Source organism: Anser brachyrhynchus, assembly GCF_964034855.1.
Source record: "Anser brachyrhynchus genome assembly, chromosome: 6".
In the NCBI taxonomy this organism is placed as follows: Eukaryota; Metazoa; Chordata; class Aves; order Anseriformes; family Anatidae; genus Anser; species Anser brachyrhynchus.
Window position 1 is genome coordinate 31,979,357 of NC_137700.1, and position 22,278 is coordinate 32,001,634.

The window sequence follows — 22,278 nt, forward strand, 5'->3', positions numbered from 1 at the left end:
CTATGTGTGTTCCAAAGAATTGCTTTGCTAAGAACATTCAGAAACTGTGACTTCACATCTGTCTCAGCCATGAGGCATTGCTCTGATTCCCTGAAGATTGGTCTCCTCCCACAGGAAACAGTTACTCCACCTCTCAGCTGAAGGCAGAGTAATAGGTGTTTTTTTGAACAATTTGTTATCTTAAATGACAATCTTCAACAGAAGCATCCTCTGAGGGCATGCTATACATCAAGCAATAGAGCATTTTCTCCCTTTGCACAAGTGCTTGCAGGTAAGGAGCGCTGTGTGTGTGACTGTGGAGAGGAGGAAGGCATGAAGGATGACCTGACAAGGTCATAAATGCAGTGGTATAGTTGCATGCGCCTTGCTTTCTCATGATCATTATCCCACAACCACTTCAGCTCCCTGTCACTTCCAGCCATGTGGCACATGGCTAAAGTCCTTGGTACATCTTTTATTGTACAATGATTTGCTGCTCTTTCACAATTGGTTGCACTTTCTCTCTTGCAGTTAATTCTGGGCACCTGTTTACTAGAAAGACTGATAAATTCCAAGGAAAAAAAAAGTGTATGGTTATCAATGGGACTGAGGAGATTGATGTAAGAACAAAGATTAAAAGAGCTGAATCTGAGTAGTTTTGCCAAGCAAAGACCAAGTAAGTAGATATGCTTGTATTGTATTTGATGGGTGTAAACACAAGAGAGGAAGGCATTTAACATGTTCACTGGGATGTAGCAAGGATGAAATGAAAGGGGAAGACTTGATATGATTAGCAGGTAAACCTTGAGACATCGCTGCTAGAGAAGTCATAGGCCTTGTAACATCCAACTTATTGATTTAGCTTTTGTGTAATAAATTCGGTCTAGGGAGAATCCTTGTCTAGTACAAAAATTAATAGTTTTGAGTGTGAAGGAATTACTCTGATCCTGTAGTCCGGTCCCTGTCTGGAGTAAATGGTACAGTAAGGTTTCTCCACTCTGAGGTCTCAGTGATGGTGTGAAGCCAAGGGACCAATGCTAACCTTGCAGGGGTTAGAGTTTTCCTGGCTAATGTGGTGAAAAACTGAGGTCTGTGGCAGAAAATCACTGTACAATTATCCAAGGAGGCTGTACACTGCCCTGCCTTTAGTGTGTCCCCCTGTTACTTGGTTACAAATATCCCTTGTCCTCTTTCTTCTCTGGTTTCTTCTAAGGTCCAGCTAACAGCTTGTGCTTTGCTTTAGCACCCAGAAAGCATTGGTGATTCAAGGGGCTGCTGCTGATGAACAGGCCAAGGATTTGCAGGATGTGATATTGCTTTCCATAAATTTAGTGGCAAAAACCTTTCTGAATTGACCAGGCTCAGATTTGGTCTCTTTGCTGTTCTGGGATATGGCCAGCAGTTACAGAAAAAAAGGATGAGTGATTGTGGGACACCTTGCTCCTCTGTTTCTTGACACAGGTGGCTCAAGATTTACAGAGCAGTTATCACTGTCTGCCTCAAAGGTCTTTGGTGCAGTGTGGAAAACCTGTGTTTATTAGGCCTTGCTGACAGTGTGCTGTGGGCTTCTTGCATGGGCAAGGACGTTCCTCGGTAGGTTGGAGGTCTCCCCCTCCAACTGTGATCCTCTGTTCCTGAGATCAATTCAGTCTGTAGATCTCCTTGTCCTTGATCTGAGAGCATGGGGGAGCTGTGGATCTTGCAATCCTCACAAAGCAATAGCCAAGAAATCCAGATCCTTTGATTTTGATACTCTTGGGCTCTTCACAAGGGTTTAATGCTGTTCTCCTCCCTGAACTCCTGCTCAGCCATTTTGCTTTGCTTTCAGTGCTTTCAAATTAATCACATTTCTCTGTCCTTGTTGATAGGACAATGAATGTGCTTTGTGCAGCAGAAAATGCCCCGAGGGATGGCATGATCTTCCTCCTCCCCTCTCCTCCCAGATGGCAGCATGTGTGTGAGGGTGTCGGTGCCTTCTTCTCCCACCCTCCATCACCCAACAGCCAGGCTGGGCTACAGCTCCTCTGAATCTGCAACTTACTGCAAAGCCTCTTTGTAATTAAAACAAGATGTCCCTACATAACAAGCCTTCTTTCCCACCATCTTTCTTTGCTTACTTCTAGGGCTCTGCCTCTGCTTGCAGGTGTGTTGGGAAGCTCAGGGCCACCCTGCATGGAGCAGAACCGTTGTTGCTTTTGCTTCAGCAGCCTCTAGTGGGGAGATCAACGCAGCTGAGGCCAGGGCACGGCTCCTCCCTTACTGCAGCCAGAGCAGTGAGTTGGTGTCTGGAGCTGGAAATGAACTGTTTTAATCTCTGCATTGTAAGCAAGGGCTGATGAATAGAAGAAAAGGCTTTTTTCCCCCCCCCCCCCCCCCAAGGGGCCAACATAGATTTTTTTTTTCATATCAGATGTGGGGGAAATAAAACTATCTAGAGGTGAATGAGTCACTTTTCTGAGTCACCCATAGTGGGAAGAGGGGATATAATATTTGTGAATCAGAAGCAAAAAGTACAGCCTGTTCCCTTCTTGGTGTGAGAGAAAATAATGGACAACATCAAAATGAAATCTTCTCCCCAGAAGAAGTAGGTTTTAGGCTCTGCCTCAGCATCTTGGGGTGAGCGAGTGCCACCCCTATGAGCACTGTGGCCCTGCTGGTCTGGGGCTGGCTGCACCCAAAGGTGCTTGTTGTCTCTGGATTTTTTCCAGACCTCAGGGACTTGTGTCCAGCGCTGCTGGTGACTTCCTTGGTGTCACCTTGCACATGTTCCCCCAACAATATGAGTCCGGAGCTGACAATTTGAACTTTACTAAGCCAGACTTTGTGCCTTAAGCATCCCATTCATGCCCACAAAGAGAATGTGCAAATGCAGGCAAGTCTTGCAGGCAGCAGGAGGGGTGGAAAGTAAACAGAGGCAGTGAATAACACACTGATTGTGCTAATAACTCTTTCCAATTCCTGCTCTGTGCTGCATAAGAAGAGGATAACTGTCCAAGGTCTCATAAGAGGGAGGGTGTACAGCCCTGCTGATTAATGCACAAGGGTGAAAGGTTCTGCCTGAGCCAGCAGGGAGGGCTCAGTCCTGGGTGCTTTCCACTAAAGGAGCAGCAACTTGTGGACACGGTGTCTGTTGTGGCTCCTCACTCCAAGGCTCTTTGGTTCAGCTGAGACTAACCAGAGGTGGAGGACGTGCACCAGTGGGCTGCTGATGCGTGGGGCTTTCTCCCCGCGTCCGCCAGCTGTCACTGTTGCCGCACACACGGGGGGCAGCGGGTGCATTTTGTCTGGCTGGGATCTGCAGCTGGTCCTTTGAGCGCTGACACCCCTCCCAGCTGGCCCCAGGCTGAACTGGGCCTCTTGTGAGAGATGCTGCAAAACGCTTAAGATGATTTTTGCCCCAAACAGCCAAGGAGGCTTGGTTCACACTCGGAGCATTTAGCAGTCTTAAGAACGTGTTCCTGAAGTCACCACTTTCTCGCCTATTAAAAGGTTCTGTAGGGGAATAAGAGAATTTTAGCACATACACACTTCCCTCTTTTGGGTGTAACAATTCCAGAGTTTTTTTTGCTTGTTACAGAACTCAAGCTCCTTCAGATTACTTCTGGTTAAACAATGGGTTGTAATACTGAGGGGAAGAAAGTAGTAAGTCAGAAGTAGTGGTCACAGCAGGATCTGGCAGGCAGGATCTGGTGGTGACAATCCCCTTCCAGTCCTCCTTCTCCAGCCTTGCCCCAGACATGAGCAGAGTGAGACCCAGCTGTCTGCAGAGCAGGGCCAGGTGTGCCCTGAGCCTGGTATATCACAGCCAGGTGGTACTGCAGACTTGAAAACCACATCAGTGTGTAGAGGGAAATTTTCCTACTGAAATCAAGCTGTGCACACATGTAGATAGATATCTGTGTACCTGTCTCTATACATATGCACTCAGCTTCCTCCACCTTGTGTTCTGTGTGAATTTTCCTGGTGTGGTTGAATAAATGAGAACTGTATATGGTTGTAAAGTGGAGGAGCTGGAGCTTTGCCTGCCCGGTGGGAAGCAGCTCAGAGATGGAGGTGTTCTCTGCATGCTCGCCAAGTGATACTCTGCAGCTACCTGTAGGAGCAGTTTGCATCCCCTTGAGAAATTGTACTTTAACTGCCTCAGCTGGCAAACACAAAATTCAGTGGGTACTGATCAACCTAAGACGAGAGGAGGCTGAAATCAGCCTGGCATTTGCCCTGTTTTGGGAGACAATGCGTGTATATTGTCGTCATGTTTTGCTTGCATTCGGGTAACCCAGAACCTGATACTCGAATAGACTGAGTCATAGTGTTACTTGCATTAACTATTCATGTACTCCATGGAGATTATGCAGCAAACTGCCTCTACCCCATGTTTCACATGTCACCTTATACTGGACGTGAGGTCCCCATACCTATTGGACCAGATTCTGCTGTGAGATGCAGATGCAGCTGGAAGTCATGCCATCCATCAGTGGTGCTGCTCTAGATTTGCAGCAAAGACCAGCATTTGACCTTTAAAATTAAATTACAGTAAAAGCAAGCACAAATCTAGACAAATTTCTGCACTGAGATTAGGTCCTGTCTCATACAGATGTAATTCAGAGGAGAAAGCGAGCTCCTGGCAGAGACAGATGGGTGATCCCAGCCCCTGCTTTGTGTTCATGTACTTTCACTGGACTCCTTTCAAACCCATGTTTTCTTGTCAGTTGTCTCTCATGAAGCTAAGCATTCAGAACAGCAAAGTGATAGTTTTCAATAGTTTTCTCAGCTCCTGACCAGATAAGCAGCACTGATTATAAAGGTGAATAATTTGTGGGACCTTGTGCCTGTGTGCAGTGGGAACTGCATGGGAAGCCTCCTGGGAAGAGGTTGGTTGCGTTTAAAATGTCTTTTTTGGGGGGGTCCGTGCTCCCGTGTCAGTTAGACAATGTCTGTGCAAGGTGCGTGTGTGACTAGTGGGGAAAAAGGCATCTTTCCCATCTACATTTCTGCTTCTAATTTGGCAGTGCAGGGGCCTGGTTTGCAGCCAGGTAAGTAGCTGTGCTCACAGCCCTGCCTGCACTGTTAACATCACTGTGTGTTCGTACCAGAGGCTTTCCAACGCAAAATAGGCACAATGCAATCAAAAAGTCCATTTGTTTCTCTGTTGAGACACTTAGATGTGCAGTTCAGCTAAGCACCACCAGAAATGGGGTGTGCTGGTGTGTGCTTTGAAACCACCAAGCTGGGCTCCTGGAAGGAGGCTGATCAGCAGCTTGGGCCTTTCCAAGCATCTTGCTGTCACTCTTGCCTGCAGCTGCCTGCTGCCGCTCAGCGCTCATCCGGTCTATTTTTAATTGCTTTATACTGATGTGGTGGTTTCTGTACGGATCTCCGGGGAGCTGGCAGTGCACAGCACTAACAGGAAAATCAGTCCCTAGCTGGGCTGCCTCCTGGCTGTGTCCTTGCTTGTTGATTACGGGGGTCCTCTGCCTGGTGCAGCCCCCCAGCATTCCCCGTGTGGGGCTGGGGGGGAGCTGGCAGCCCCCCTGCTCTGTGTTTTGGGAAGCATGAAGCTTCTCAGTACCCTAATTTTGGTGGAATACAAAATTAATGGGATTGATGGGACTTAGATGTGATTTATGCAGGAGCAGCTGTGGATGGAGTTTCTCTGAGCATTGGTGAACAAAGGGGTTTAGCACTGGTGGACCTTTCCTTGTTTCTCCCCTATCTCTCTCTTTTTGTTTAACCACAAGCACCGTATGGAAATTCTGCTCCTAAATAAATGTCACAGCCCTGGCAGCATGTCTCTGTTTTCCATATTTCTTGCCACGTTGAGGCTTATCTTGTTTACCAGGCTTGAGTAAACAGGTCATAGCTCTTCAGAGATGGGGAAAGCAAAAGAAGGGTTAACCACGTGGCACCCAGCGCCTGCCAGCTGGGATGTGAGCGGATGTCCGCACGCAGGCTGAGGGGGTTCAGTTTGTCTACTCCGAACCTGAGCAAATAAAGCTCTGCAGAGAGGCAGGTAACCTTAAGCTGAGCTCATACAGCATCCAGGTGGCTCAGAGGGCAGAGCGAGGTTGCATCTGCCCATGAGGGATGGCATGAAATTACCCAATTCAAGCCTTGTTGCGCTAAATCGAAAGGCAATTTAAACAAGGGGGAAAGGAAGTAGCCAGCTTCTATTTAAATTCACAGCAGCAATTAAAAGAAACAGGATGTGTGGTGTAAGTTTTGCTGCAAAGCACTGAAACTTCCCCTGATCTGACACTTAATAGATAAGTTTAAAAAAAAAAATCTGACTTCTGCACTGCAACAATAGTGGGGAAATAGAAACTGTGGGGCCAAATGTTAGCATTGGTGCCCATCAAAAAGTGAGCTGGTGCAGTTACACCGAGGTGGGACAGGAGCTGGTCCTTCCTTGGGATTCACTTGTGGTTAGCCCTTCTGAAACTGTCCCAAAGCCTCTTAAGAAAAACGAGATAACCCAGCGCCGGGTTCGCCGTGGCACGGTTTCCAGAAGAGGCCACAGGGCTCTCCTTCATCTGCACTCTGGAAACAAACAACCAATTTTTCATTTTTAGTGGTTAATTCTGCAAATATGAAGGTCTGTTTAGTCTTGTCTCCCTAACATAAACCAGCCAGGACCAGGCAGCTCGAGGGGAGTTTGCAACAAGTTCCCTTATTTGGACTCGCAGGCGTTGCATTCACGGGGCTGCCGGGGACCCTCGGGGTGCCGGGCCGCTCTCAGGCTTCCTCACGGGGCTGCCAAGGGCACCTGGAGCAGCCACGGACACCGGGACGGGTCCTCTCCTGCGCTGCCTATGTCGGCTGTGTATAGGATGTACGAGGATGACGTGCAAAAGAAAGTAAAATCTGTGTGGAGGCAAATTTTCCATGTCACTTCCATGGATGTGATTTTCTGCTGTCCTTCTACAGGGCAAAAATCCTCTGTGCGTGCTTTCCCAGATGAGCTTTTGTCCCCCTTTGGGGGTACTTGTCCCTTTTGGGGGCACCTGTGATGTGGGATCCTCACCTCACCGCTATGCTGCTGTGGCTGAACGTGCAGAAAGGGACACAAAATGACCCATTTGTGCATTATATTTTCCTTATTTTGCGCTTTCTCTACTCGCATCAGATTTTCAGTAGCTTGTTGGTGCTGCACACTTGTAAGCCTCTTAAACTAACACTTTTTTGTGGTCTGAAATGACTTCCCCGGTCCTCAGCAAACAGGGGAAGTGATTTTTTTTTTTGAGAGCCTGCTGGGAGTTTGGTTTTGGTGAGCTCAGCTCGAACTGTGACATGTTCAACTGACATGTGATTTCGGAGGGCTGGTTACTATTTACCTTTGACAAGAGCAGAAAGAAAATTAAATGTATATTTCATTTCTACCTCTGACTTGTAAGTTAAATATTGTCCCTGAGCTATTTCTTTACGCTTTTCTGTAATGCTGTTGTGCTCCCTTCCCTGCTAGTATGAGAGTCTTTTTTGCACCGTTGCTGCTGGAGGCAGTGCTCTTTATCCAATGTCTTCCACCCCTAAAACACATTTATCGGTTCTGTTTGCTGGAACTGCATTGCAAGCTAATATTTGGTATGACAGATGCTAAGCACGCTTAAGACATGATGATACTTAGATATGCATTCATCACTGAAAGAGTCATTTTTTTTTTTTAGTTTGCAAAAACACTGCTGAGCCCAGATCCCAAATTCTGTGCTATCCTCCCAAGAGTGCTTGCAGTATCAATGCGCTTGGTTTTGGTGCAGCTGTCTCTATTGAGTTTGTTCATAAAGTTGGAACATAAATCTGCTTTTATAGGTAGATACTTATCATTTCATAGTCATCTAACCAAATTTCCATAAATGGAGGATTAAATATTGTCTAAATTACTTTCATGCCATCTGAATTTTTTCACAGATACTTCTCAAGTCCTAATGATGATTCTAAGGTGATGGAAATCTGCATTACCATGAAGAAATATTTCCTTTTCAAGCAGCATTTTTTTCCAAGGAGTCACTGTAATAACTTGTATTCCTGCTCAAGGTGCTTTATAAATTCTGGATCTCGTTCAGCAATCCATCCTTCTTTAACAAAGTGTTTAAGTGCATATTTGAATTCCACCTACTACAAGAGAATTAGTCCAAGGTCACGTGGCAGGAACTGGAGAAGGCCCAGAGGAACCAGCTCCCTCTCTCTTGAGTTAGTTATGGGATCTCTGAGCATTGCTGTGAGTGCCGTAACTGCTGGTCTGGGATTTCAGCCCCTTTTTCCACTCTGGGATTTCTTTTCGAGTGAATTAAGATGCTACAGGTGGAGCAGGAGCACCCTGGTCCTGGTCAGACTGCACACTCCCACACCATTCTGGAGCAGCCAAGCTCTTCACTTCTGCCTGCTTACTCAGACGCGTGGGATGAGCTTTTGTAAATTTGCTCCTTTTTTAAGCTTTCCTTACTAAGGCTCTTAATTGACAGTCAGAACCATGAGTTTATTCCCCCTTTACACCCACCTTTCCCTTTAAAACTCCCACTTGCAGAGAGAACAGTGATTACAGATGCCTTTGAATCACTTTGCTCTCTCTGTAAACACATTGCCTGACATCTGGCATATTTTGAAGTTTTGATTGAATCTCGATCATTCCTGTAAATAGGCTGCGTGTGTGTCATACCTCAGTGCCAGTAAATAGATGTCTCTGCCTGCACAGACTGAATGGGAGATGCTCTCCCGGGTCACTCCGTGGTTGGCAGAATCTGGAGGATGGATGCCCCTGGGGCTGAACCTGTGAAATAAGGACTCTTTCAAGAAGAGTGGGAGGGCATGCTCATGACTATGTTGGCATACTGTTAGGATCCTGGTAGGAACAGATCATAAAATGGATAAACAATGTGTATGGAAGAGACAAAATCAAGTCAGTTTTGAGGGAAGCCTTGTTTTTGGTTCTCAGATACGTGTGGGCTTGAAACTTACAGTATCTTTTCCAGATTTGAAAACTTTTTCTGTGAACAGAAGTTCCTTCTTAGTGCAGTAGGAAGCTCTATAGTTTCCATGTTGGTTCAGTACGAGCCAGGTGCTAAAACAGGTTGTATTTTTGCAAACTGGGAGAGACTCTGTGGAGTTCCCCACCCTGTTGTATAGTTTAGAAGAAAACAAAAAGCTTATAGCCTAATGGTGAGGAAGTTGTAATGTATAGCATGAAATTCAAAGCTAATGACATGAGGGCCAGGTGAATGAACCTGGCTTTGAATGCAAATGTGAAGTCAACTTGAAATAGGAACCTGGTTAGTTAATGTCAGTGGGCTTAAGCTGGCATTTTCCTTCTCCCTGTAGCCAAATGTGGATATAAAATCATTAAAAGAGGATATGCTCACCACTTGCTGCTGAGGTGGAAGATTTATTGCTAACTTCCAAGCAGAGGGAGGTGAAGTGATTGGTCAGGGATCGCAGAGGAAGGTTAGAAGGATCAGGAGCTGACCCAGATATCCTGAGATCTCTTTTGACTTTTAGGCTGTACTGGGGAAAGCAAATTTTCTGTGCTTACTATAGGAACCGATGGTGGAAAAAATGTTTTACATTTGGTGTAAACACGGTTCATTTTCCATGCTTCGTGTCTGTACAAGTCTTGTGACAAAGAATGAAATTTGTTATGAAGGGCTGTAATTCTTACACACTGGAGGGGAAAGGAATGAAATATTTCCCTTAATCTCTATAGCATATTCCATATTTTCCTTGCTTTGGTTACATTTTTGTGAGGCGAACTATGAATTCCCTTGCCTATTATTAATTTATTGTTACTGGAACATAATAGTGCAGAACGCAGTTCATCCAGGAAAAAGCTTCAACAGGGAGTGAGTCATGGATGGTAATAAACTTCCGTCCCTCTCCATAGACCATAGGACTGTTTAGAAAAATGTTTTTGCCATGATTCCTGAATTGCTTGTGCTTTGTGCAGCAGCTGGTAGAGATAAAACTGAGCAGAGCTGGGCAGACTCCCTGTCTCCCCTCTATTACTATAGCATGTTTCTGAATCATACGCAAAAAAATGTTTTTGGTATGTAAAAGTGACTTTAGAAAAGCAATTCTGACTTGAAAACAGCCAGCGCTGCAGAGAGGATACATTCTCGGAGCATGATATCGAGTGTGAGATCTACCATGCATACGGTGTTCGGGGAGCTGGAAGCGCAGACGTGCGGAGCTGAGCTCTTGCGTGCTGCCCTTGCGTGAGACATGTTATCTGCTGGGAGCCCTGGGGCTGTCAGGAGGCGAACGTGAAATGGATCAGATAGTGCTCTGCAGCTGCTCGGGTTGGGACACGGCTTTGCACGTTGCTGTCTGTAATTTCAGTCTCGTTGGTGTGCAAGGTCTCATCTGCAGAGGGCTGGTTTCGTGTCTGACAGCTGCGTTGTGTGTTCCCTGCTTGGCCGGACCCGGGACCGAGTGCTCCACTCAGGTCCAGGAGAGCCAGATGTGTCTCTGGCTGAGAGGCTGAAGAGGCAGTGTGGTTAGTCACTGGATCGATATTAAGCACCTTGAGGATGTTCATTAGATCTATTAAAAATGGCATTGCTGGGACGTGGAGTGTGTAGGCAGTCCTCAGGTGGCGAGTACTTTCTGTGGCACAGGCCTTAAGTGCCTGTGGGAAGAATTAAATGCTTGTGATATCACATATCAGCATGAGGGCTGGATTCTGCCCAGCTCATGAGCTGGGGTGCTGTGTGCGCCCAGCAAGCTGCCCCCACCAGGCTAACCGAGCCTTGTGAACATCATGACCAAAGGTTTTGGAGAGGAGCTCCGGCTGGACAGTTGCTCTTCTGGCGAGCAAAGGGGAAGCGGCACCGCACGCACGGTGCTGTGACTGCACCCAGCGTTGCCTCGATAATGCTTTCAAGTCTAGTTTATCATCTGATGTTTTAGCTGGCAGATTTTATGATTCTAGCAAGAGCAATTGCTATTATCCTTCAGGGCATGTTTTCATTGTAAAGCCTACAGCTGGGTGACTTCTTGAGTGCAGTGGCGTTATCTGTAAGGCTGCTTATGGCGGCGCTAACACAATCGATTTTCTTCTTCCACAGTAAAGAAACAAACCATAATTTCTGGCAGAAGATGATGAGGCATTATTAAATACTTCATCATTTTGATCATTTTTAAGAGATTTTTACCAGATCCTTCTTCATTAGAAATCTCAGTAGACTTCACTTTGGCAAAAAGTATTTCACCCCTTGTTGCTCAGAAGCACAGCACTTCTGAAGCAGAGCGCAGCAGCAGCACTGTGGGCAGGGGTGGGCAGCATCCCCTGGGTAAATTGCACGCAGGTGGGCAGGCTGCCCAGGCTCCTGCATTGTCTTCAGCTCTCCTACAGGACCTGTCCTGCTGGAGTATCTCTGGCTCTGTATCTCCTCTGCCAAAAGGAAGAACGTTTCCTGAATCACTTTGACACTATTGTGAGACTGGGACTGGTGAAGCCTCGCAAAAAGAACCACTTGCTTCCCACAACAAACTTTTCAGCATTATCAATACTGAAATTACCAAGCACCTGCCTTACAGTTATGCCTTCTGCTCTGAACAGCCCTCGGGTGCCTGTGTACCTGTCCTCGTGGGGCTGTTTCCCTTTTTTGAAACATACTTGCCCCCTTAGTGCCCGATTCTGATGCCTGCCTAAAACGCTGCTGACTTCTCTGAAGCAAATCCTGATTTGTTTTCGTGTAAACAAATTTGAAACTGGGCCACAGTGCTTGGGTTTTGAGATAGCAATGAAGTACATTGTTCACTCTGTCCAGAAACCTTAAATGTTGTAGGTAATGAAGCTGGGCAGCCAAGAGGGTGACTGCTGATGTGACTTCCATCTGTTGGTCTTCTGCTGTTAAGGAATGGGAGCTGCACAGCCCCAGCACAAGTATCTGTTGGGGAATGCGTTTTACGTGCACAGATGCTGTGTTTTTGACCGGCACTCAGAAGGTGCCATTCCCTGGCTAGCAGTGGCTTAATTTGTTTTGTCATTAATTGTCTAATTCCTACACAGGGACAGGCCAACACAGTATAAACAGAAGAGCAATCAGAGTCACTGTTTGTATTTAAGCTGTTTGAAGTTAATAAAGCAGCAGAAGAATTGTGTACTCCTGTGTTTTACACTTACCTGACAAACCTGAGATGTGGCAGGGGAGCAGTGCGGTGAGATGCAGCGTGGGCAGTGCATTCTCTGCAGTGCTGCCAATGCACACTTGAGCAGTTGTTATAATGTTTGCTTGGGATCACATCTAGCCACAAGACGTCTGGCCTGCAGGCATGGGAAGGGCAGAAGGTAAGAAGACAGAACAACCTTTTCAGCCAGGGCAGAGCTCAGCTGTAAAGTTCTTTTCTTGCAGGAAAGAAAGAATTTGAGTAGACACCACTAATTTTTGTAATCACAACCAAATGTTGTATTTGTGCATTCCACTAAAAACAAGGAAAATGGGTTCCGTCCTAATTAATTCTGGATACTTCTAGGTAATGTGGGTGTGTGCTGCCTGGCTTCATTTTTTGATTGTGTAGTTATTGGACATCTGGGACATAAGCTCCTCTGGTTTCTTCCCCGCTAATTTTTGGTTGGGAAAGATAACTTTTTCTTAAATCACGTGTTGCCAATTTAAGTCCCGTGTCCTTGCTTCCCTACAGAAATGGGATGTTGATGTAAGTATGGGCCTTTATCAAACAGGAATTATTTTTGTTGATTCTTTTCCAGTTAAGGTGTCTTGTAGCACTTTTCTCTCTTCAGTGACGTGTATGGATTTGCTATATTTTTAAATATTCTGCTTGTTTCCTACTTCTGTGATTATCTGATGGCTGCAGCAGGCAATGACCTATCTGCAGTTTGTTCCCATTCTTGCAGATATTTTTATCCTTTTGAGCTAACATACAGTAATTGCTGTCATTGTCACTGAAAATTAGACATACGAATAGCCATCGTCACTTGTTCTCATTTGCTGCTCATCCTTCTGAATAATGGGTGATGCTCAGATACAGTCAGGGTTTAACACAAAACTCCATTGTAGCCAAGCGGAGAATGATGAGTTTGTGTCCTCAGTGACTTCCTAGTAGATGCATCTCCAGAGTTTACCCAAGTGACCTCAATTCATGTTGTAGGTTCAGGATAGCAGGCATTGGTTTAAAGGGCAGAGAAGCTATCTGCTTTGTCCCAGAACTCTTCTGTTTCAATCAAGGATGGGTTATGCAGGATAGGTGAATAGCGGTAAGCTTGTATCGTCATGAGAAATTGTGGAAAAGGCTTCTTCTGGATATTTGATTTTATCTGTATTTAAGCCGAAGGAATTCTGAGCACTTCTGCGAATAGCAGTTGTGGCATAAGGCAAAATTGCTGTTACTAGCTAAAGCTGGGTTTCCCTCTGCAACGGGGCTCTGAATTGTCTTTTAATGTTGTTTAACACATGCTAAAATCATTGCTTGCTTGTAAATATTTTACTGTTTGAACACACTTTAAAAGGCTCTTAATATTTCAATCTGCACCCTGAAATGTTTTCTGCGTAGCAATTAGAGTGCAGCCAGAGTGCTTCAGTTTAATGGCTTGTGAACTCAAATTGCATTGATACTATTCTCTAACAAGTGTTTCTCTAATTTCCAAGAGCAAAGACCAGTGGAAAGCTAAAATATTCACCATGTTGAAAAATGTCTGTATTTAATCCCAGGACTGTGGAATCTGAAATACCATGTGTGACCCATCAGGACTTAATCTCAGTTGGGAGATGATTAGCTGGATGGTGTAGATTCAGCCTGCCTCAGTTGACTTCAGCAACAATTCTACTTATTAAATAATTTTCTTCCACTAAAATGGATTGGAAATTGCTGTGTTGAGCATACAGCATTTCAGGAGTAATCATCGTGTATCACGCATAATCTGACTGTAATAATCCCAGTCTTCTGCAATGACTCAGTTGTTCATGCTGCCTCTTTCACACCATACCAAATTTACTTTTCATTATTGCTTGACAATATTTTTCAAACGGGCAGGTTTCTCTTCCCCATGAAATTTATTTATTAGGGGTTATTTTCTTCAGGATGTACCAAGCTCGTATCCTTGGAGTCTGCTCTCCTTCTGCTGTCTTCTGCCAGCACCTCTTCCTTATTTATTCTTCCCGCTGGTTAGATTTTCTAATTAGCATCTTCTCCTATTTCACTTAAAGCACTGTGGACTTTTAGCATGACATGCCTGGGTATGCACCTGTCCACCAAGAGATGATGTGGCTACCTGGGCTTTCTCCCAAATAGAGGTGTTTCCTCAGTAGAACGTAATTACTGTGCCCTTGCTGCTGCTGCCTTCTTCCTGGTGGTTCAGCTGCTTCCACCTGCTAATGGACTTGACTGACAGGATGTGCGTTATTCTCATCAGCTTTTAAGACAATTCCTGGCTTGTAAATTACTTAATTCTATCAAATTCCTCTCGCCCACTTTTTTCGTGTAACTTGAGACTTTAACTGATTTCACTTTTCTGAATCAAGACTTTTTCTAAAGCAGCCTTTTATAATTGTCACTTTTCTGACATCTGGCAAAATATCTCCATCAGTCATACTTTTCCAATAATTCTTTCCCAGCTAATTTTGCTTGTAATTGCTTTCATTTTGGGGAGTTGGGTCTTGTATCATCTGTATTATCCTGTAATTACTGTTTTGAACTTACTATGTTTCACATGCTGAATGCAATCAAGCTGGTGAAGGAGAGCACCTGGCTGCTACTATTTTTATTCTTTAACTCCTCATTCCATGCAACGATGAGATCTGCTGTGGCATTTCTTCCCTTACTGAAGATGTCAGAAGGAGAATGTTCAAATTGTGCCTTAGCTTCAGTTAAACATTTGAGCCTTACGAAATGTTGCGTGGGAGCTTCTTGCTGATGGCACTGCAGGGTCAGGTGCTCACTGCTGCAGCTCCTGTCTTCCCAAAGCAGCTGCCAGCCAGGCATCTGTCCCCCGTGGGGACCTCCCTTGTCCTTACTGGACTCTGCTGCACCAGCACTTGCTCTCCCCTCTCCCCAGATGACTTTGCAACCTGATAGCATCTGAGATCCCCGCTGCAGATGTGAGGAGCCAAGCACGTGGCTTGTGTTTCCTCACTGCTGCACCAGGAGTGCACAAAACAGTGCTGCATCTGACGGCATCGGGGTAGTTCTGAAATAGCTAGTCGGGAATAACCTTCCTTATGCTTTGCCTCTTGTCCTGGAGAGTCTTCAAATACTCAAGTTATTTGGTGAAGTAACCTACTTGTCTTGATCTCTCTGTATTGATTATCCTTTGCGTGGTAATTAAGTTGCCACTTAAGGCAGGCTGTTCGTGCTGTGATGCTTCAGAAATGGATGCTGCTAACAAACCTTCCCCCAGGAATAGATTTACCTCCACAATGAGGGAAGCTATAGCGTTTTACTGCACGTTTCAGCGGACTGAGAGCTTGGACATTACCAATTAGTGTGACTCGCTTGCTGGGGGGAGGGAGGGGTAATTAGTTAAGTAACTGGTTATGTGCACATGCCTTCAAACCTTTAACTGGATCAATGACCTAACCTAGCACAGCAATTCCTAATTCCTTTATGAAACCTTGTGCAGAAGCTGGACTCCATCCAGTTCAAGAAGCTGCTGCTTTTCATTAGTGGCTATCTAAGAAAGCCACTAAGAGCAGCCTTTAGAATTAGTGTCAAGAGTGACGTTAAAGGAATATTTGTTCTTATTTGAGGTGTGATAAATCATTTTAAAAGCGATGAACTGGCCAAAGAAAAATCTCTCAATCGATCAGGTGCATGCAGCAGCCCTCTGCCTATGATATTGATTTTGCCCTGAACAGCTAAGCTCTAAAGCAAAGATACAAGGTGTGACTGCTAGAGACATCGAAGAGATGATTTTCAGGAAACTGATTTCTTGAATGCACTTAAAACCTGATAATTAACAACTGTATCAATAGCTATATTTGGAAAGAAGATAATCTGAAAAATGCCTAGTTGTGGTTTTGTAGTGGTTTCATGTCCGAGGGAGGGTAAGTTCATATAGTTATTTAAAGGAAGCAATTTTTGAGTGAAATCTGCAGACAGGTGGCTGCAGTAAGTTAGACTGGTAGACCAGATCTGGAAGCACTTTTACTCACGAGGAACTCAAAACCATCTTGATCATAACATTTGAGAAATAGTTCAGAATTGGCAGATGTGGCTCAGTAAAAAGAACAGGATGATGCTTCTTGAAAAGAAGAATTTGTGGGTGCAGATAAATTAGCGTGACGTGGATCTGAGAGGCAAGCTCAGCGAGAAGTAGCGTGGTCCTGCTGCAGGAGAAGGAAGCCTTTTTCCCAAGGGAAGTGACGGAAACCCCCTTGTTGGACTGGGACAGGCTATGACAGCGTGTCCGGTTTTGTCCCGCATGCTTTGCGAAAGATGTAGAAACTTAACAGAGCCCAGAGGAGACAAACAAGAACAATGAGGATGTGGGAGCAGTTTCCAATGAGAATATTTGAAGGAAGTGGCTTAATTTCCTTGGGGAGGTGAAGGGAGGTGAAGGCTTCCTTTGAGAAGGCTGTGGCAGAGCAAAGCAATCCCCTGCCTTTCTTCAAGAGTAGGAGAGGGGCAATCACCTTTGGAGCATTTCAGTCAAATATTTGGGAGAAACTTCTACAGATCAGCACAGGTAATGCTAGGAGTTGTTACTGCAGGAGAAATCTGTTTCAAGGCAGGTTTTAGTGACAAGTCAGGCAACATCCACCAGGCTCAGCTCCTTGTGTCTTGGGCATCCATCTGTTCCCGCTTCCTCGCCTCTGTCCCCCCACCCGCTGTACATCCAGGCCAGTCCTCCTGGTGAGGACAGACTGAGTCCTGATGGGCAGAGCCCTTCACTGATCCATGCGCCAGGTACACTGCAATGGTGCCAGTGGCACAAGCAAGCATGTGGTGGTTTCATCCTGACCTCGTGGGACCACCTTGGGGGTGAAAGGGCATTCAAACCTGTGGAGGAATATTGTATTACAGGATTAGGATCGGTTTGTGTAGGGGCTAAGTGGGCAATCCTGGACTTCTTTCAAGAGGCCGTAGCTGTCATCTAAATTGTAACTCCAGCAATAAAACCTAAACAGTGAAAAAGCCCCTATCTGTAAAAGTTATAAAAGCAACTTATAGACACCTTATTGATCTTACCTCTTGCTAACAGAAAAGAGGAAAAATGAAGTTGACCGGGCTGCATATGTTGTAGTGTTCAAGTAGCTGAGAAAGCTCATCAGGCTTTAGGTCCTGTCTTAGCAGATTTGTTTTCCTTTCCTCTTCATTTTAGATGTACTGGGTTGGTACAATTTCTTACCTCTGTGTGACATAATTATTTCTGTCTCTGAGACAAGATGTATATTAGGAAAAACACTTCAGAGCTGAGCTTTAAGGTTTGTTTAACTCATTTAAGCTGCTAAATAATTAGTCAAATGTTCACAGGTTTTGAACACGCCACAGTCCTCTTAAATCCCCTCTGAAGCCCCAGGAGTTCGACTACTCAGTGACATCCAGCCTGCTGTGAATATCCAGCCCCGAAAATTAGGCCTATTTGTTTGTTTACTGAGTGGTGCAAGTGTAGTGCAATGGATGAAGCCAATTACTGAGCTATCTGAATACAACTGATTTGTTGCTCACCCTCCACCTGTATCCAGCCCCCGTTCTTTGTGAGCATCTGTGCTGTGTTGCAATATGGGAACAAGTCAGGACTGGGCAGAAATGAGCTTTGTGAGAGCAGATAAGAGCGACTTGTGCGGGAGCGGCAGATGTGACTGTTCTCTGCAAAGTAGATGATTCCTTAATCCTCTTAAGGACAGTCTCAGTAAAATCCCCTTTGTGACATTAGGCACAGCTCCGGGCCAGGTGGCCTCAGCTTCTGTCACTGGCTCTGTGAGCTGCTTTGCTCTGAGAAAACGCTGCTGTGAAAAGCCACCATAAAAACAGTGGAGCTGCCAGGTGTGCTGCAAGGTTTGGGATGACAACAAACCTCATACAGCAAGTCCTTGGAGTGCAGCTTGGAGGTCCTGTTTGCTTCCAGGTCCTTGGAGACTGTGGGTGGTAGAGACGCTGAGTGCCATTTCTAGCAGTTATGTATATTAAAAAATTGTAAAATAACATGAAAAAATAAAAAAGGATGGCAGTACGGGGTGAGGGATGAGTGAGAGAGTACAGGAAAAGCCTAGTGGTGGATGTGTTGTGAACTGACCTGGCACAAGGAATACTTTGCAGCTCCCTCTGTCTTTCTCCAGGGACAATTGCTCCTCTCACTTAAGCTGCGCAGTTGCAAAGAAAAGAATTTCCCCGTGGCTGGACTGAAAATAGCATGGTGAAGAAAAATGAATGGCTGGGGTTGGGCTGGTGGTCAGATGCCTGCAATCACTTCCCTGCCATAAACTTTGTGACCTTGAACAAAATATTTTGTACTGGAACATGCAAAGTACCCCAACTCTGTACCCCAAACCCAAGCTCCATCCCATTGCTTTACTTCTCCAGTGCCTGCCACCCTCTTCCCTCCCCCATCTCCTTGTACCATATTCAACCACCAAAATCTGTATTTTGAACATTCCTCCCAAACCCATCTCATTAGCTGCTATGAGGAGTGGTGAAGGCCATGTATGAATGCCATATGGCACCTTCATATTTGTAGCATAACACTGAAATTACTGTGAGGAAAAATGGCTTTGAGATTGTTGTTTTCCTTTCAGTTTGGTAGACGCCACTATTTCTGTCCTCGTTTTAATTGGCCAAAGAATTTTGGTAAGCCAAAATTCATCTTTGGAATGACACAAAATACGTTGTGGGAGCACATCAAAGCTGCCAAGTTCTCTGGATTTTGGTGAAAATAATTTTGGAGGGTACAGTACTGAGGTTTTCACTTGGGCAAATATCCTACTGACTCATTCAAGACTATCGTGTTGAAGTCCTCACAAGGAGATTACGAAAAGGTCTGAAACTACATGTTTCTATAACACATTTTTGTATGTCTAAAATGGCTGATATTAGCTCTATTTCATTTTTTTCTGGTTTATTTTTTATTTCACTATTTTGGTTCAAATGTTGTAAAAAGACCCTTCCTGACATCAGAAAAAAGGCAAAAGTTTCTGGCCTTGCTTCCTTTGTATGAGATGGTGATAGCAGGTTCTAAAGTTGCTGGTAGTAACAACATCAGGAAGAAAAATAATTTTTTTTAGTCCAATTAAACAGTGGCTTTTCTGCAGTGATGTGTGCCACCCTCACTCAGCCCTTGTGACTCAAGGTTCAATTGATAAAGCAGCTGGGACACTGGAGGCATTTTTAGCTCGAAAGACATTTGACACTGCGGGATTAGTTAACTTCTACAGATTATACGAATAGCATGTAAGAAGGAAGATGTCAGTTCACAAAGCAAATTCCAGATACAGGTTGTGATTTGCTTGCTCTTTTGTGAGTTTGAAGAATTGTACGAATTTTGGACGAGCCTTCTTCGTAACTGTGTCCTAGCAACCTGTTGGAAGGCCAGGGTCTGCCATGGAAGTGTGGCTCCGTGATTCAATCATTCCAGCAAGAACAAGGTGCCCTCGAAGGGTATTTGTCTCTGATCGGTATTGTTCACCAGTGAAACTGGTCTTTACGAAAAGAAACTGCATGAAGGAAAAGAGTCTGGGGTCCGAGCTTTCAGGTATTGAAGCAAGCATTTGACTTAGGAAGGTCGCCCACCTTTGGACCTGCTCCTGGCTCAGCCCCTGCCTTTGAGGAATGTCAGTCTTTCTGGGCTTGGGTCCGTTTCTTGAATAGGTAAAAGGTTAAGTAAGGAAGAAAAAATAATAAGGCAGTGCTTGCATCGAGTTAGCTTTTAACAGACTATAAGGCACAGGACTGCTGCAGCATTACATACTTTTATTTTTTGGCTTCAGTGGTGCTACTCTGCATTTCTACTGGTGTAAAGAAGATCTGAATCTCTCCTCTTGGCTGCTCCACTTCAGCAATTGATTCTAAATCAGCCTTGCTATCCAAACATGCAGAATTAAAGATTTGTTACTAATTATGTAGCTGCAATTCCTGACTATTTTTCTTCCTAGTTTAGTTAAAATCTTTCTGACATTTAGCAGATTGACATTCTCTTAGCATCTCCACAACAATCTGTCCACTTTGTTTAAGAAGGCAACATTTTTGGAAGAAACTGCAGCATCTCTGTTGGAAACTCAAGTACCTGGCAAGATACTTGTTGAGCTGGCCAAGTTCTGCTGCTGAGCTTAGTGATAGCAATGGGCAATCATGTGACATGTTTTTTCAGCTGCCTTAGGGTTCACCTTTTTGTTTTCTGATAGAAAACTAGTGAAAAAGTGGCTTGGAGCGATGGACCACAGCAAGAGCATGGTTGCCTTAGATAGTTTCTCTGCGGTGCTGACTGTTCTCTTTGGTGAGAGGTGATTGATTCCAGCATGACGCTTGGTCAAATTTCTAGTTTGTTTGTACATTTCCTCATTCCTGGGGTGTGGATAATGACTGCTTGCTGGTCAGACATTGTCACCAATGCTCAGGAAATGCTTGAATCACCTCACTGGAGGTATAAAATGATGATGGTTCTTGTTCCCAGAGCTTTGGAGAGGAAGGTTTCCATATTAAAGCTGTCACTTCATGGCTGTATTTTAAGGCACTCCCTACTCAAGAACTAAACCTCTCTCCTAGGCTAATTGTAGTCAGAGACCAAGTAATAGCTACTGAACAGCAATCATCACTCTGAAAATAACCATGATAGTTGAACAACTCACACCTTACCTGGGGTCTCCCAGCTCCACCTGGGGGTTGCATTTCTCCAGCCACCCAGACCGCTTTCTTCACTGGTGTCTGTCAGTGCCCTGAGAGTCTCCTTACACGATTTGTTGTGCCACTTGGATAGTTTGGCTCTGCTCTTGATTTCCACCAGCTAGTGGTGAAGAGACCTGTCAAAGAGCCTTAGCAACCGTGAAAGCACTTTCAGGTGTATAGAAATATGTAAGAGGCATTCATTCTCTCTGGTTGTCTGCTCTGTGCAGCACTCTAAGATACTTACACCTGATGCATCCCACATTTCAAAGTGATCGTGCTGACCTTCTCTGCCTGTGCAGATCATGATGGGGATGAATACATGATGCGTGCTCAACGTGAGGCTCAGCTTTTTTGTTCATTATGTTCTTTATTGCAGTAGTTAAGTGGCTGCAGGCAATATTCCATCTTTTGGGGCAGATTGGTTCTTGCAAGATCAGCTGTGCTTGTTGTGGACAAGACAATTGGTTTGTGTGTCTTTTTTACATAACATATTGCACTGCAGTGGTTACTTTCTGTTGTACTTGATGACAGGTACTGAATTCCAGGTTAGCCATACAGAAGTGTGCACTATTTTTGCTACAGTCTTTTCCAGCCAGTACTGAAACGTGGTGGTGACTTTGGGTGTTACTAGCTGATCCTATAAGGGTTACTCAAAGTTCAGCCTTTTAGCAGATACTTAGCTTATCTGTACTTGTCCCTATTGGAAGATCACTGTTTATTCTCATTTTGAGGTCCATGATTTGGATAGCTTTTTACACATTGCTCATTATAAATTATACTTAGTGTGTTTCCATTTGGCCTGGATTCCTTTCTCTTTAAAAGCTTATTCCAGGATTTGTTCACTATCTGTTTCATATTCAAGTGGCCCTTTTATAACCTCAGTGAGAATTTACATGTAATTTAAAGCCTTGTGTCCAGTTTCAGTTTACAGTCCGCTTTCATTTATGGTACAAGAACAGACTTTGTTCTGCTGTAGACACAGCAATTAAATCAGTATTGTTGGAAAAGCTGTGAGGACTTGGTTACAGAGACAGCTTACTGGCAAACTGGTCTCTGCCTTAATTTCAGAAATGACAATGGAGAAAATACGAGGGCTGTGCTGAGCCAGAGCATCAGGGACAACAGTAGCCATCAATATCTCTCAACAAAGTATTTATTGATGGACCCCCACTCCCCAAGACTTTGGGGTTTAAAAAAAAAAAATATGCTGGAGTAGATGAAGAAGTCCTTCCCTAAAAGCCCTGGGCTCTTTGACTCATCTAAAAGATAAGTTCTTTGTTCTTGGTTGAAGAGGGCTTATGACTTGCTCAGGCATTGCTTACTCTGGCTGCTGCTTTGCTGTCTAAGAGGTCATCTATTAAGTAGTATGCTGGCAGAAACTTATACTCTTTTATATAGCACTTGTCATTTGAAGATCTCCAAATCTATCCAAAGTGGAGGAAATTTATCATCTCTATTTTGTAAATTTAGCAACTAGAAACAGGCATTCAAGGTCAGAAAACCATTGCCAGAGCTGGAAATAGAGCTCAACTCTTT

At 44.7% G+C, this 22,278-nt stretch overlaps 1 protein-coding gene across 2 annotated transcripts in view; it reads left to right on the top strand.

The window, feature by feature from the left end:
* NEURL1 (neuralized E3 ubiquitin protein ligase 1) overlaps positions 1–22,278 on the top strand; it is a 159,484-nt gene that overhangs the window by 24,746 nt on the left and 112,460 nt on the right. The window contains exon 1 of one of the 2 annotated variants that reach the window (XM_080597805.1): positions 7,323–7,365. The exons of the other annotated variant lie outside the window; for it this stretch is intronic. Within the exon in view, the coding sequence (XP_080453931.1) occupies positions 7,338–7,365 (28 nt within the window). The 5' untranslated portion in view covers positions 7,323–7,337. Of the gene's footprint in view, positions 1–7,322; positions 7,366–22,278 lie in introns of those variants that run through there. 2 annotated transcript variants of the gene reach the window in all.